Raw genomic sequence first — 15,625 nt, forward strand, 5'->3', positions numbered from 1 at the left:
CATTGGGGTATAATCTTAAATAGCTAGCTAGACCTGCGGTTCTCTTGTCTGCTGCTTTTGCATTCCCTCACTTTCTAACACCACCCAGACTTTCTTTGTATGGTCTACATGCATTAGGATCATCATTCAGTCATGTTCAGTTAAAGGACCACTCTAGTGCCAGGAAAGCATACTCGTTTTCCTGGCACTAGAGTGCCCTGAGGGTGCCCCCACCCTCAGGGACCCCCTCCCGCCCGGCTCTGGAAAGGGGAAAGGGGTAAAAACTTACCTTTTTCCAGCGCTGGGCGGAGAGATCTCCTCCTGCTCTCCTCCTCCGATCCTCCTCTTCTCCTCCCCGTCGGCTGAATGCGCATGCGCGGCAAGAGCTGCGCGCGCATTCAGCCGGTCACACAGGAAAGCATTCACAATGCTTTCCTATGGACGCTGGCGTGCTCTCACTGTGAAAATCACAGTGAGAAGCACGCAAGCGCCTCTAGCGGCTGTCAATGAGACAGCCACTAGAGGACATAGGGGGAAGGCTTAACCCATTCATAAACATAGCAGTTTCTCTGAAACTGCTATGTTTATGAAAAAATGGGTTAACCCTAGAAGGACCTGGCACCCAGACCACTTCATTAAGCTGAAGTGGTCTGGGTGCCTAGAGTGGTCCTTTAAGCAATTAAGTTTTATATCTGAGATATTCTAGCATTATTCTAGCATTTCCTGTTGCTTTCAACCCTAATCTTCTATGCCAGCTGTGTATGCATAAGTATTTATTATCATCTTAAGCATTCCAGGTGTAGTTCTTTTTTATGTATGTCTTATATCTATCTTTTCCTATGTATTATGTACGCCCATCACGGCCTCTAGCTTGCTCAGCCACTATGGTTTTCTAGAGGCCTCGGTTACTGTTTTTTATTCTGTCTTTCAACACCTCATTTTATTGGGCTCAGTGCATATGGATATTGAATAAACTAGATGATTATTCGTAACTATCAGGTTCTCTACCATCTCATCACCAACATGTCTTAGCTACATACACAAGCTCCACAACTTTTCTCCGATTCACATCCTACCTTCACCCGCATTTATCCCAACACAACCCGCACAGTCACCCTGAAACTCTGGATACAAATTGGGATACGCATATTTCCTACTCCTGGCACCACTATGCCTTTACAACGTGTGTTCATATGCCCTGTAATGGGCAACCCGCCACAGGCTAATTCGGCATCTTGTTTGGGCATGTCATTGAGACATTTATAGATTTTTGGATTAAGAATATGTTTTGTTTTAGGTTCTGGGTAGTACAATTATAGGCACCTAGTATACAGATATCACTATTTTACAGTTATGTAGCGGTAATATTCCTCAATCTGATTATGATAATGCAACAAACAGGTATGACCTTCGATGCAGCATATTAGATGAGTTACGATAGACAATACGTCTTGGGCCACACTGTCTATATTTACATTTGCATTTCCGCACAGTCTACGGCTTGCTTACAAACATATTTATGTTTTATGTCTAATCATATTTTGAGATTTCCCTAAATATGATTGCATGGTTTAACACTACAGTTCCTGTCTGCGGATATTTGGTCCTGTGGCTTTCCAGGATGCCATGGGGCCTGTACATGGGGGGTACGGTGGTACTCACAATATCTTGCTAATATGCATTTCCTTATGTCTTATCAAATCTTATTATTTTATAGGTTATCAATTCGGAGCATCATTTGCTTTTCAGATCTCGCACCCATTTGTCAGTTACAGTTCTTTTCATAGGTTATAAGACCTCTCCTTTCCCTCTCTGCCTCCTTTAGGGGATACTGAAGATTTCAGGTTCAGGTTACAACCATGCCATACAGAACTACACGGGCTCTTATGCGAATTCAGGTAAATTTTTAGCCACGATGGCTCCCCCGCAATATAGACCTCTTTAGTGAGTAGGTTTTGCTGGCTTATAGGGATCTAGGTGATCAATAGATGTTAAGTTTCTGGCATCTCTGCCTTGGAGTTAGTGGTCCCGCGAGGCCAACACCTATCCCAAACGCATGAGGTATTATGCCCCCTGGGCCAATACATAGTTAGCCGCCTCGCACAGTGGCATAGAGAGGGCCTCACGGTGGCCACGAATCCCCTCACGCCAAAGCATAGATAGAACATCTCAAGCCACTTGGCAACTAGCAGGGCCTCACCTGTCATCGACCTAGTGAATTGCTTCGCCACTTGGCATTAGCTAGCCAGCCAGTAAAACAATCTGGATTCAAGCTAATTATTAATATATTGCAGTATGTTTCAGATCTCTGTAAGAAGGTTATGACAGTCTGGTCCACTGCACCGACGCAATGTTCCTTTCCTAGCAACGGCCGGTAAAGCGGAACTGTTCAGGCTCATGCGTACCAATACGGACAATGCTGATGCTGGAGTAGGCACAAATTGCTCGAGCAACACCAGCCTCCATGCAACGTTCTCAGCCCTCGTGTTCTCTGAGGTGTAAATAAATGAGAGACTAGTAAGACTAGAAATATGCATACAATTATAACACAATTTGATATTGAGCACGTGCACCTGTACGTTCAGATATACAACGGGATATTGACTTTCTGTCATGTTATCTGACTTTCGGTCTGAAAGTTTTACACTAATAGGTGAATTAGGATATAGATTCTGACATCATTATCATTATATGAAACATGTCGTCTTTAAGTTGAGCCGGCCCTACCTCGTACTCATAGAAGTCGCCATGGCGGGCCTGCCACGGCTGATTTAATCGGTTTCTACTAACTGTATGTTTGTTCTTTCACGGCTATTTTCACTACTATTATAGTCAGCATTTCATTAATACGTAGCTTACCAGTGATTACCAGTGATGCCTACTGCAGCTTCCGGTATAAGGCCCCGTACTGGATCATATCGACTTCTATTATATGTCTTGGCCCCGTACATGGTTAAGTGTCGCTATTGACTGTCTCAATCATGTCAAGCCCACCTTGGGCCTACATATAGGGTTCACAAATATAATCTAACTTGTTTATACATTCTCTGTACTTGCATTAACTACACCCCTCATGGGACTCATCAGCTAACAAAGGTTTACTTTGGTTTAGTTATACGGATTATGGATTGTTGGTTGGCTAGCTTGAATTGTCCACCGTTATGGTCCTTGTAGATACTTTTAACTGTATATTCTTGTTGATACTAGGGATCTATGCTAATTTTTGGTTTTCTACAGTATTGATACTTTCCCGTATATTAGTTGGTTTGTCAGCTTGGCCCTAGCTATATTAATCACTTATCTAAGTTCATCACCAAGTTCATCTGTCTCCGGGCTATCCCATTCTTTACAGGCAACATTGGCTGATACATGTGACCGGTTCACTATTCACTTACTTTCCAGAGTTTATGCATTATTAGAATTTTGCTATATGCCTTAGTGCTATTCAGTTTAAGTTTGGCGTCGTAGGCTGGTATTTTCATATTCATGCCACCTGGTTTAGTCTAAGTCGCTCGTGTTGCCCCTCAATTGTTGGCAAGGTATATTTTGGTTGTCACTTACATGTTTGCAACTATTTCCTTGGCCCTCATTGGGCTCACGTGTATGGTAGATTCCGCTATTTCAATGTGCACGGTGTTACTCCTCCAGGTTCTGGGCTGTTTCAGGTTGTGTCCTTGGTGGTCTCCCAGCGGTTGCTGTCACCAAGTCTTTCCATTGCTATTCACGTCACAGGTAAGTGGTCCTTCATTACATAATGTTGGTTATTATGTTCGCTAACTTATTTTGCCACCTTCAATTTAGGCTATTTCACTATATTATCAAGTTACGCCTGACTGTCATTCAACATCACGTTTCTCTACTTTCCAACAAAGCCAGATATTATCACATAAGTGAACTAATGGCTTACATGAGTACCTCATGGATTCAGACTGGAAAATGTAGTCACTGAACCTGTCCCGTATAAACATGAACAACTGGTTAAGGCTACGACAGTGTCCCCCTAATACCACAAATTTAAATGGTCATCTAAACTGGTTGCCAACTTGCCAACTCCAGTTCTGGGATAAGTTCCCGAAGGTCATGTATCTCTCATCACATCCTACCACTCCATCATTTATCCTAATAATTTTATAAGTAAATAATATCAGATAAAGACAGATGTAAGCAGGCAACAGTAACTCAGTAAATAGTACGAAAAGTGTTTGCAAAAGAAAATCCTGTTATCCTATACGCGACCCTTCTCCCGCCCCCTGCCCCCATCCGCTTCAGCTTTGATACATGCCAGGAACTCCATCCATGGTCTCCCCACCTCCACATGCTTTGCGTGATGTCGTAGCAATAATGCATGCAACTCCTCGTGTTTAACTTTTAACCACAAAATAATGTTTGTGTGAGATTCAAAATATACACCTGTTTATTTTCCTAAATGTAATTTTTATTTTGCAAAACAATATGTTTTTGCATAATTTTACTCGTTGTCACCATAACCAGCACAAGATCTGTTTGTGTGTGTGTGTGTATGTGTGTGTATATCTATATCTATATAATAGAATATATAGTAATGGCTTGAAAGAGGTCCATCAGTAGATATCTTCAATTATGGTGGTGACTGGTCCATCACTTAACGTATGGTTCTCACCATCGTTTGCCTAGGGAAAAAATACAAAGCATTTGATAAATGATTCATGTATATTGTTTCAGAATACCAATGATCTATAATAAGGATATTGAGAAGTCTTGGAATCTCCTAAATAAACTTGGAGTAGAGAAAAAGATTGAAGATATATATACCAAGGCTATATTCAGTGACATGATAAGAAAAAAAGAGATTTTCTTAACCAACATAAATTCTACAAGAAAAACAATAAAAAAAAACAACTATTGAAATTATTAATGAAACTTACAATTCAAAACACTCGCAAGTGCATGGAAATAACTCAATTAGTACATATGGATAACAAAAATCATTTATTGTTATGTCTAAGATGTTTGTTTTCTTCCTAAGATGGTGAAAACCCATAAATAATCGCATAAGGGATGAAATTTATCTCAAATAAAGGAGACAATAACACTTCAAATGCCATGCTCTTCTATCGTTAGCCCCCCACCTGAAGTCTTAATCCTGTTTCTGCCTCCCAGGAAAAAAGTGGATTAATTGAAGCTCTGACCGAAGAAAGATTTATTTGGTTTTGTTCTACATGGTTCAGGGTTTGACCAAGGAGTTCATGGGGTTCGCAATGGTTTCCAAGAGGACTTACTTTCATCCAGACTTCATGGCTTTCCTTCACAGTCCTAGTGACAATAGGTTAAGTTATTTCAGAGCCCCCTTTGGGAATTTGAATGGGTATTCTTGGGGAAAGGGTTTGGGCTTCTTGTCATGGGGAAATCTTTCGGCGACATGCTTATGTTAAGCTGTTATTACTAACCTGGGTAGTACTATGCTCCTTGCTCTAAAACTCACAAATGTGCCTAGCTCACTAATTCACACATGCTCATTTCAGACAAGTTTACTGGCACACATGCACACTACAGACAAGCTCCTTAACACACACAAGCTCATTACAGACAAGCTCACTGACACACATATATGTTCACTACAGAAAAGCTCATGTCACAGAGATGCAGATATGGAGAGAGCTCAGGATGCAGAGATGGAGGCGAGCACAGTCACCAAATTATAAGGTCTTTTTTTTGTAACGTAAATGCAGGTTTCATAAGCAGAAAATAAAGGGACAGTAAAGTAATTATTTCAATGTGCAAATAAATGTCTTTAAAGAAAATAGAGCCCATTACCAGAGTTACTTCACTAGGTAAGGCAGTCCAAATGAGAATCAGTGTAGCAAGGGTTAATCCAATGTGAGGTAAATTAGGCAAAAGTCCTTTAAAAGGGAATCAGCGCTGCAAGGGTTAATCCAATACGAAGTCAAATATGCAAAAGTTCTTTTAAAAGGGAATCAGCAGGAAACAGGAATACAGGATACACAGCAAGGGTATTCCATAAACAATGGTAGGCAATATGCCTTCGGAGATGGCTCTTTACTCCTAGGGATGAACAAAACAACTGAGCACAGAACCAAGGGTGTTCCATGCTTTCATAGGGGAAAGGGAATAAGGATCCCTCCCATGAGGAGGGGTCTAAGGACCTTTATAAGAAAACAGGGTAACCAGCGGTCAGGTGAGACAAATCCCCTATGTGGCCGGGACGCTATGTCCATTTTTATACTCACTGACCTCCACACTGCCTCCAGGTAACTTATACAAGGGTGCACATGATTCTAAGAGTTTAAATAGAATCTTGGAGAAGCATGGGGGTCATGGTACACATGTCACCTGATCCACCCGCGGGAGGAGAAACACACCGGCGGACAGGAGAGGTTTGCAAGGACACTTCTGCAAACCGATGCGGAATGGCAGGGAATACAGGTAAAGGAATCCGGTAGCAGACGAATCAGAGCAGATACTGAACCCACCTAGTGGACAGCAAGGTAGAGAACCTGACTGGGATGCTGAAGCTGTGAGTTCAAACCCAGCCAGGTCTGTTAAAGGGGTGGCCATGTCTTGCTGTCTGTGTGAACAGACAGGACCTCCTCATTAGATGCGGGATCTGGTTCAGACTCAGATAGGGAATCCAGATCTGTGTAGGCATCAGGATCCAAAAGTTTTGGAATGTTTTGTAAATTATATTATTCTTGGAATTGGCAGTGGAGGCAAGGAGCAGTAGTCACCTGAGGGGATGCAGTTTTGGTTTTAAGAGCCTGCTCAAAAGCGTCTAGGTCCTGCCTGCGGACCACGGTTACATTAGAAGTAAATTCACTGTATTAGAGCAGGTAACGTTTGGGGACACACAGGTTAAGGGGGTTGAGGACTAAAAGGTTGATGCAACGACCTCCTTTCGAGGCTCTGTAACAGGAGTAGGGTTAGCCAGGATTGTGAAGGTGCCAGTGGCTTGGTTAAGTAATCCTTTCTGCCTGGTCGCCTGCAGAGTTCTACAACTGCAACAATTATGCTTCATAGACTGCCATGGAGGACTTGCTGAATGTTGACACAGAGTGCCCACATAGCCATGTTTAGGGCGAAAAGGATGTACCGGGCAATAGCTGATGTAGTGGTCTTTCTTGCCACAATAGAAACAGAGGCCTTCGGTTCTCCTTCTGGCCTTTTCATTTATAGTGCGGATGGCATTCAATGTTCCAATCTGCATAGGTTCATCAGTTTGAATGAAATAGGTAGATGGTGGGTCAACAGTAGGTAGAGTGTGGTAATTAGCATTGGTGGCAACACGTTCTATCCTCTGTTCTCGTAGGTGTCTGTCAATTTGTATTGACAGTTGTGTGTACCAAGTTATTTGGTACCCCCACACGGGCAAGTTCATCCTTTATCGCCTCAGATAGACCAAGTCAAAATTGATCTGTTTGGGCCCCTTCATTCCAGGCAGTATCAGCAGCAATATGACGAAAGCCTGTAATATACTCCTCCACTGTTCTTTTTCCTGATTTAAGGTCCGGAGGAACACTTACCTGCAATTCCGAAGCCAAAGCTGGGCCTGACAGCACCAGACTCAGCTCCTGTCACCACTGCCATTCTGAGAGAGCTCCTGGCAAACCTGGAAAACATCCTCCGAGCAGATATGGCAACGATCCAGGGAGACCTACAGAGCCTGACAGGCTGCATCGAAGTGCTGGAGTTCTGAAAGAGCTACTGGCAGACCTGAAAAACACCCTCCAAGCAGATATGGCAACGATCCGCAGAGGCCTACAGGGCTTTACAGGCCGCATCGGAGTGCTAGAGGAAGCCTCCCACAAAGGCACACAGCACATAGAAACACTGCAACAAGCGGTCCGAGAACTGCAAAGGCAGAACCAAACATATGAGTGCTGCTTCTCGGCACAAGAGGACACATGTCAGAACAATTTAAAAATCTGAGGGATCTCTGAGGACGTTCCAGAAGCCAAATTAGCACACCTAATGAGAAGACTTATGGTCGCCTTAATGCCACCGTGGCAGGCTAAAGCAGTAGCTCTGAATGGCCTCTTCCGCATCCCCAAACCGGCTAAAGAAACGGCCCTGATGGTCCACTTCCGGAATGGAACAGACAAAGCAGCAGTCCTTGCGGCCCTCTAGGGGACATCCCAATACCAGTTTGAGAACAGGACCCTGGCTTTCTACCTGGACCTCTCAAACAGCACCCTGGCCTGGCGTAGGTCCCTCAAGCCTTTTACCTCACTCTTGCAGCAAAGAAATATATACGCTACTGCTGGTGCCTGACCTGCACACTCCTGGTCATACACAGAGACTCAACTTTCGCACTACATGATCTTCAAGGAGGAACAGCATTGCTGCGTGACCTGGGTCTACCACAGGACAGTCTGACCAGTAAAGCCCCCATCACCGCTCCAAAACCTCCACATATGTGGAACCCGGCGAACAGCCCTGGTCGGACTCGTATGTGACTGCCATGACTTGAGAGCAGTCACATACTTTAAAAGCATAGGTCTTGTTTTCTCTTGTATTATTTTATAATTTTAGCTGATCATAGCCTTTTCTCTTTGATAACTCCCCCAGGCAATATAGACTGACCGATACAGACACCTGTTTACTCCCCCCCACTCCCCGCCTCCGTATACTACTTCCTAGCTCTAAGCACTTACTAGACGAGTGAGTTACAATCTCCTTTATACACACATAGCTGACACCATACAAGGCAATGCATATGGTTACATACCTCAACGCCTGATTTTTCTGTTTATATATAGTTACATAGTTACATAGCTGAAAAGAGACTTGCGTCCATCAAGTTTAGCCTTCCTCACATATGTTTTTGCTGTTGATCCAAAAGAAGGCAAAAAGCCTAGCCTGAAGCGCTTCCAATTTTGCAACAAAGTAGGAAAAAATTCCTTCTTGACCCCAAAATAGCAGTCAGATGTCTCCTTGGATCAAGCAGCTATTACCCCACTAATTAGAAATTATATCCTTGTATGTTATGTTTTTGCAAGTGTTTATCCAACTGCAGTTTAAACATCTGTATAGACTCTGATAAAACCACCTCTTCAGGCAGAGAATTCCATATCCTTATTGCTCTTACTGTAAAAAAAACTTTTCTTTGCCTTAGATGAAATCTCCTTTCTTCCAGCCTAAATGTGTGACCTCGTGTCCTATGTATAGCCCTGTTTATGAATAGATTTCCAGATAAAGGTTTGTACTAGCCCCGAATATATTTGTATAATGTTATAATATCCCCTCTCAGGCGCCGTTTTTCCAAACTAAACAGATTTAAATTTTTTTAACCTTTCTTCGTAACTAAAATGCTCCATTCCTTTTTGTAGCTCGTCTCTGCACTTTTTCTAGTGCCATGATATCTTTCTTTACAAGAGGTGCCCAAAATTGCACAGCATATTCAAGGTGTGGTCTTACCAGCGATTTATAAAGAGGCAAAATTATATTTTCATCCCGAGAATTTATGCCCCTATTTGATATTACTCTTTTTCACTACACCATACTCACCTTACCCTCCTTAGCCCTGGAAGGGCAATGTAGGCACCAGTGGTACAGTAACCTGTTCTTGCCTAGCATATGTGTTACATGGGGTTCGCTGTTCGTATAATTCCTGTGCAAGTTCTATAACACATATTTAACTAGACATGTCTTACCTAAGTTCACTAACACGTCGGCTTAACTCACTTACTAGTTTTGAACTCACTACTGTGACATACCTATCTCTTCTCTTAACATAAAAATTGTGCCTATATACAAACTGTCACACCTTGTATTACATATTGAATTCCTATGCACCCTGATACCGCTTGAATTCCTATGTACCTTGATACCGATTGTACCGCTGTTGTGGCGTACTGAGGCTACTTGTTAATTTGTGCACAACAAAAATAAAGAATTAAAAAAAAAAAAAAGATTTTTCCTAAAATTATATATCTTCAAAATTAATGGAAATTTTACAGATAAATTTGTGTATTAAAATTTCAGACGTAGTACCTAGTTTCATATTACAATCTTACCCTGGATTATAAAATGATATATAGAATCACCTTGGGCATATCATATCTTGATTCACTATTAATAAAAACACAAATGTAAATAACCAGGTTACCATGTTCTGTTCATTGGTATGTTGAATATCAAGATATATCTTTGGCTTTGGAATTGTAGGAAAGCACTTGTCCCATTGCCTGAAAGAAACCAATAACTGAGTTATCACTCACGCTATCTTGCATGTTATTTTGCAATTCATGGTTATAAAACATTTGGTATAAAATCTGGTGTATTTCTTTGCCTATAATACTCTTTCCTAGTTACATTAGTGATTCCAAAAACAGACAATAACAAGCTAAGATCTATAATACTTATCCTTAGTTCACTAAAAAATATCCCTAAATGTTATCTATTTTTACTTTCTATATACTGGTCCCTATATGGATATTTCAGTCTGTTATATATTATACAACGACTTTTAAAAAGCCTCTGTAAATGTTGAATTATAGATATATTAAATTGGAACCTTGGTGAGAATTAATTTATACTTATTATGGCTCTCCCTTCTGGAGATTTTAAAAAACACAGAACCTCTGTCAAAACATTATTCGTCTGGTTTGGTAGCAAATAAAGGGATTACCTGCTACACAGTGCAGTAGTGCTGGACATATGTGAATTTTCAACATTTACAGGATTATTTAATAATGTAAGAATTCAAAGTGAATCTAAGATCTGTAATGTTAAACTGGAAATGTTCTCTAAGACAGCTATGCTTTTACTTATACTACTCTGGCCTTAAAGGTCAACTTCTCCTTTTTAAAAAAAATGTTTATTACATTTATTAAAACTTAATGATGTATTTTTTAATGAAGTATAACATTTATTTTTTATTTTTTTTAGAAAAATTCACTTTTTATTTGACTAATCAGCCATGTTGGGTAAGACTCTACTGTTATCTGATCAACTGCCACTCAAGCTAAGTTGGCTGCCTCTGTGATAGTTTCATTAAATGTTATTATTAACTTTTAAAAACTGAAAAGTGGGCATTTTATAAAGTGACTTTGAATAAGCACTTTACTGAATACAAATTTATAAAGAATATGAAAGACTCTGTTGTAGATTGTGACTGCGACCTCACATTGTTATTCACTAAACCACGAACAGCCAGGAATTAACATGGACATTTTAGGTGAAAGTACTAGAAAAATAGTGTAGTTGAAGAAATTCAAATTTTTTTATATTTTGGCAGAAATTTTTAAATACTCAGTGAAATGTCCTCCTAAAGTGAGAAAAACAAATCTGTCTGAATCTGTCTTGCTGATATGTATGCAATAGAAATATTTCACTTAGTGCCATTTATACAATATTAACTATGAAAGAATAAAAAAAACTTACCATATGCATATTGAAAGTAGAATTATGATTGTTACCAATACACCAGCAGCAACAAATGAGGGAATGAGTACATTGTCCATATTAATGTTTGAATACCCTTGGGAAAATGGGAAAAAAAAACAATCAATAACTAAATTGTTTCAGATAAAAATGGTTCAGTCTACTATTTTAAGAAGAGAAGCAACAATCTATAAACCCAATGTAGACACCATAACCACTATAGTTTGATGCCGCCATAATAATCTGTTCCTGCAAGGTTTGAGTTAAACTGACAATATGGGCACCTGCATAACGTATACTCATTCAAGATTTTGTTTTGTTAACGTTCAATTCTATTTAGTTTTATTTAAAATGTGTACTGTGTAAGTTTTATTGAAAAACTTAAAAAATGTTGGACTGTGTAAGTGTTGCCAATCCCTTTTTCATGATAAAACATGGTAGCATTTACTAGCCTTGCCCCTATCCTGACAGCAGTAAAGAGAGGAAATAGAACTCCAAAATTGGTATAGAAAATATACATAGCTCCAACAGTGGTGGAACTAATGTAGAGCGGACCTTGGTGCAAGAACATTTTTTGGCCCCCTTCTCTAGCACAAGAGTGACTAAAAGATAGATTCCCATCTGTCGTCCAACTATAACGATGCTATGCCAACTGGGGATCTACCATTTGTCCATCCTTGTAGGGTTGTATTTGTAAGCAGTGTTTGTGCGTTTGAATGTAAGTATGTGTTTTGTATAGAGTACATGTGTATTTGTATACACTGTTGCCTTTGAAATGCAGTGCTGTACTTGTGTTTAGTGTTTGCATTTAAATGCAGAGGTGTGTTTGTATGTAGATTTGTTTCTTAAGCCCTTCCCGCCGGGTGACGGACGATGGCGGGGAGCAGTGGCGTACATACCAGGGTCGCAGGGGTCGTGGCTGCGACCGGGCCCGGCCGCCCCTGCGACACGGTATTTACGCACTGGTTACACCCGGCGGGCAGTCAGGCTGGCCGGTGCGCGAGGGAGCACTCTCCCCTGAGTGCTTCCTCTTCAGCTCCCTCGCGCACCGCACTGATACCGGAGCCGGTATCAGTACGCGGCGCGAGAGGGAGCTGAAGAGGAAGCACTCAGGGGAGAGTGCTCCCTTGCGCACCGGCCAGCCTGACTGCCCGCCGGGTGACCGGCCCCCCAGGAGCCCAGCAGCACCACTGGACCCCAGGGAATCCCCTCAGCACTCCAAAAGGTAAGGAGGCTGGGGGGATTAAATTTAAAAAAAATGTGTTAGTGTGTGTGTGTGTGTTAGTGTGTGTGTGTTAGTGTTACTGTGAGTGTTAGTGTGTGTGTTAGTGTTACTGTGTGTGTTAGTGTGTGTGTTAGTGTGTTTGTTAGTGTGTGTGTTAGTGTTACTGTGAGTGTTAGTGTGTGTGTGTGTTAGTGTTACTGTGTGTGCTAGTGTGTGTGTTAGTGTTACTGTGAGTGTTAGTGTGTGTGTTAGTGTTACTGTGAGTGTTAGTGTGTGTGTTAGTGTTACTGTGTGTGTTAGTGTTACTGTGAGTGTTAGTGTGTGTGTTAGTGTTACTGTGTGTGTTAGTGTGTGTGTTACTATGAGTGTTATTGTGTGTGTTAGTGTTACTGTGAGTGTTAGTGTTACTGTGTGTGTTAGTGTTACTGTGAGAGTTAGTGTGTGTGTTAGTGTTACTGTGTGTGTTAGTGTGTGTGTTACTGTGAGTCTTATTGTGTGTGTTAGTGTTACTGTGAGTGTTAGTGTGTGTTAGTGTTACTGTGTGTTACTGTTACTGTGAGTGTTAGTGTGTGTGTTACTGTGAGTGTTAGTGTGTGTGTTAGTGTGAGTGTCAGTGAGTGTGTCTGTTAAGGGGGGGTCTGATAGTGAGTGTCAGTGAGTGTGTTACTGTGTGTGTCTGTTACTGAGTGTGTTTGTGTTAGTGAGTCTGTTTGATGTCTGTTAGTGAGTGTGTGTTTGTCAGTGAGAGTGTATGTTTTGTAAGTGAGTGTGTATGTATGTCTGTCGCTGAGTGTGTCTCTGTCAGTAAATGTGTGTGTCTGTTAGCTAGTGTGTATGCGTCTGTTCGTGAGAGTGTGTGTGTGTCTTCAGCACTTACCTTTCTCCAGCGCCGGACTCCCTTGGCGCTGGGGATCCCTCCGCCGCTCAGCTCCGAATGCGCATGCACGGCAAGAGCCATGCGCATTACAACCGCCCATAGGAAAGCATTACTCAATGCTTTCCTATGGACGTTCAGTGTCTTAGAATTGCGGAAGCTCCTCTAGCGGCTGTGAGTGAGACAGCCACTAGAGGCTGGATTAACCCTCAGTGAAACATAGATGCTTTCAGCTGCAGGGTTAAAACTAGAGGGACCTGACACCCAGACCACTTCATTGAGCTGATGTGATCTGGGTGTCTGTAGTGGTCCTTTAAGTGTGTGTGCATCTGCATGCACTGGTGTACATACCGCGGTTGTAGCCCTGCAACCCCTGCGACCAGGTGCCCGCCGCCATGTGTTATGGCCCGGCCTGCGTGGAGTAAGCGTGCGGGGGGGCCCACGGATCAATTTTTGCACTGGGGCCCCATAGGTCATGTGCACGCCACTGGCGGGGAGACCCTTAACACCGGGCGATGGACCTTGTCCGTCACGCATTAAAATTAACACCAGATCGCGGCAATGGCGGGGTTAACGGTGCTCCGGTCTGCCTCTATATCAGAGGTAGACCGGGAGCACCCGATTGTGCTGCCCCTGCAGCAGTGCTCGCTCTGACAGGCTGTCAGAGCGAGCTCATGTACTGCATGTACTTACCTTCCGCCTCCCTGCACTTCCGGGTTCAGTATGAAGTGCAGGGAGATGGATCAGTGAGGATCCTGCTTCCTGTTAAAAAAATAAAAAATAAAGTTAATTTAAAATCCCACCCCCCTTTACCCATTTTAATAAAAAATTAACCCATTCCCTGCCAATTGATAACTGAGTACAGTGATCAATTGGCAGGGTATACATTTTACTATGATCTGATTTTTTTTTAACCCCTAATTTTATTTTACTAATTAATTTAAATATATTAAAATAATATATTTAGCTAGCTGGGGTGGGTGGAAGTTAGTGGGGAATTGGGGAATTTGGTGTTAGGCTAACTAGGGGTTAACGTTAAAAAAAGTTTTAAAATAAGCTTTCGAAAGTTAAAAATAAATGTTTTAATAACGTTTAAGTAAAAAAAAAAACACCCCCCTTTACCCAGTCCAAATAAAAATTAACCCCTTCCCTGCCATTTTGATCACTGCCTACAGTGATCAAAATACAGATCACAGTATTATACTGTGATCTAAATTTTTTTAACCCCTGAGTTTTAACTATTATTCATTTTTTTAAGGGTTCAATATATTTAATTAATTAATTTAAATATTTTATAATTATATATTTTGCTAGCTGGGGTGGGTGGGAGTTATGGGAACGTGGGGAATTTACTGTTAGTGCTGCTTACTGCTAGTTAGGGGTTAACGGTAAAAAAAAAAAAAGCTTATAAAAATGTTAAATCTGTAAAAAAAAGTTTTAAGAAAGTTTAGGAAAGTTGAAAAAAATTAATAAGCAAAACAAAAGTTTAAAAACTAGTTTTAAAAAGTAAAAAAAAGTAAAAAAAAAGTAAAATAATACATTTAAAAACGCTCATCACCCTCCTAGCCCGGGCACTCAACCCCAAACAACAGTTCAAAACCATAACAGCGATCCGAAACAAGACAGGGCAGATCACACACGACCCCTCGGAAATCAACCAGGTCTTTACGGAGCTCCTGGCAAATATATATGACCACTCCCCGGACGTAAATAGTAACAATGCGACATATGCGAACACTGTCGCAAACTACTTGAACAAAACAAAATTACCACATCTCACGGCGGAGAACATGCTGACACTAAATGCCCCAATAGAGGATGAGGAGGTCGACAAAGCCATCTCAGCACTTAAAGGTAACAAGGCCCCGGGACCGGACGGGTACGATGGTTCCTACTATAAGATCCTTAGAGACACCCTAACCCCACGACTAGTTAAGGTATATGCGGAATGGATGGACGGAGGACATCCCAACCCAGAAACTCTAACAGCAGACATCACCCTCATCCCGAAACCCGGTAAAGACCCGTCGGAGGCGGGGAACTATAGGCCCATTTCGCTTATAAACTTCGATGTTAAGTTGTTCGCCAAAATTCTAGCGACTCGTCTAAACCCCTTGCTGACAAAACTGGTCCACCCGGATCAGGTCGGTTTTGTGCCATCTCGACAA

General features: G+C 41.7%; 1 protein-coding gene across 1 annotated transcript in view; it reads right to left on the bottom strand.

Moving 5' to 3' along the window:
* Nucleotides 1-4,495: 4,495 nt before the first annotated feature.
* Nucleotides 4,496-15,625, bottom strand: part of LOC134593676 (granulocyte-macrophage colony-stimulating factor receptor subunit alpha-like) — a 122,815-nt gene continuing 111,685 nt past the window's right edge. The window contains exons 12-14 of the mRNA XM_063444600.1: nucleotides 11,359-11,455; nucleotides 10,082-10,160; nucleotides 4,496-4,628 (exon numbers count right to left, since the gene is read on the bottom strand). Coding sequence (XP_063300670.1) covers nucleotides 4,560-4,628; nucleotides 10,082-10,160; nucleotides 11,359-11,455 — 245 coding nt within the window. The 3' untranslated portion in view covers nucleotides 4,496-4,559. The remainder of the gene's footprint in view (nucleotides 4,629-10,081; nucleotides 10,161-11,358; nucleotides 11,456-15,625) is intronic.

Source organism: Pelobates fuscus, chromosome 1, assembly GCF_036172605.1.
Source record: "Pelobates fuscus isolate aPelFus1 chromosome 1, aPelFus1.pri, whole genome shotgun sequence".
NCBI classification, from domain to species: domain Eukaryota; kingdom Metazoa; phylum Chordata; class Amphibia; order Anura; family Pelobatidae; genus Pelobates; species Pelobates fuscus.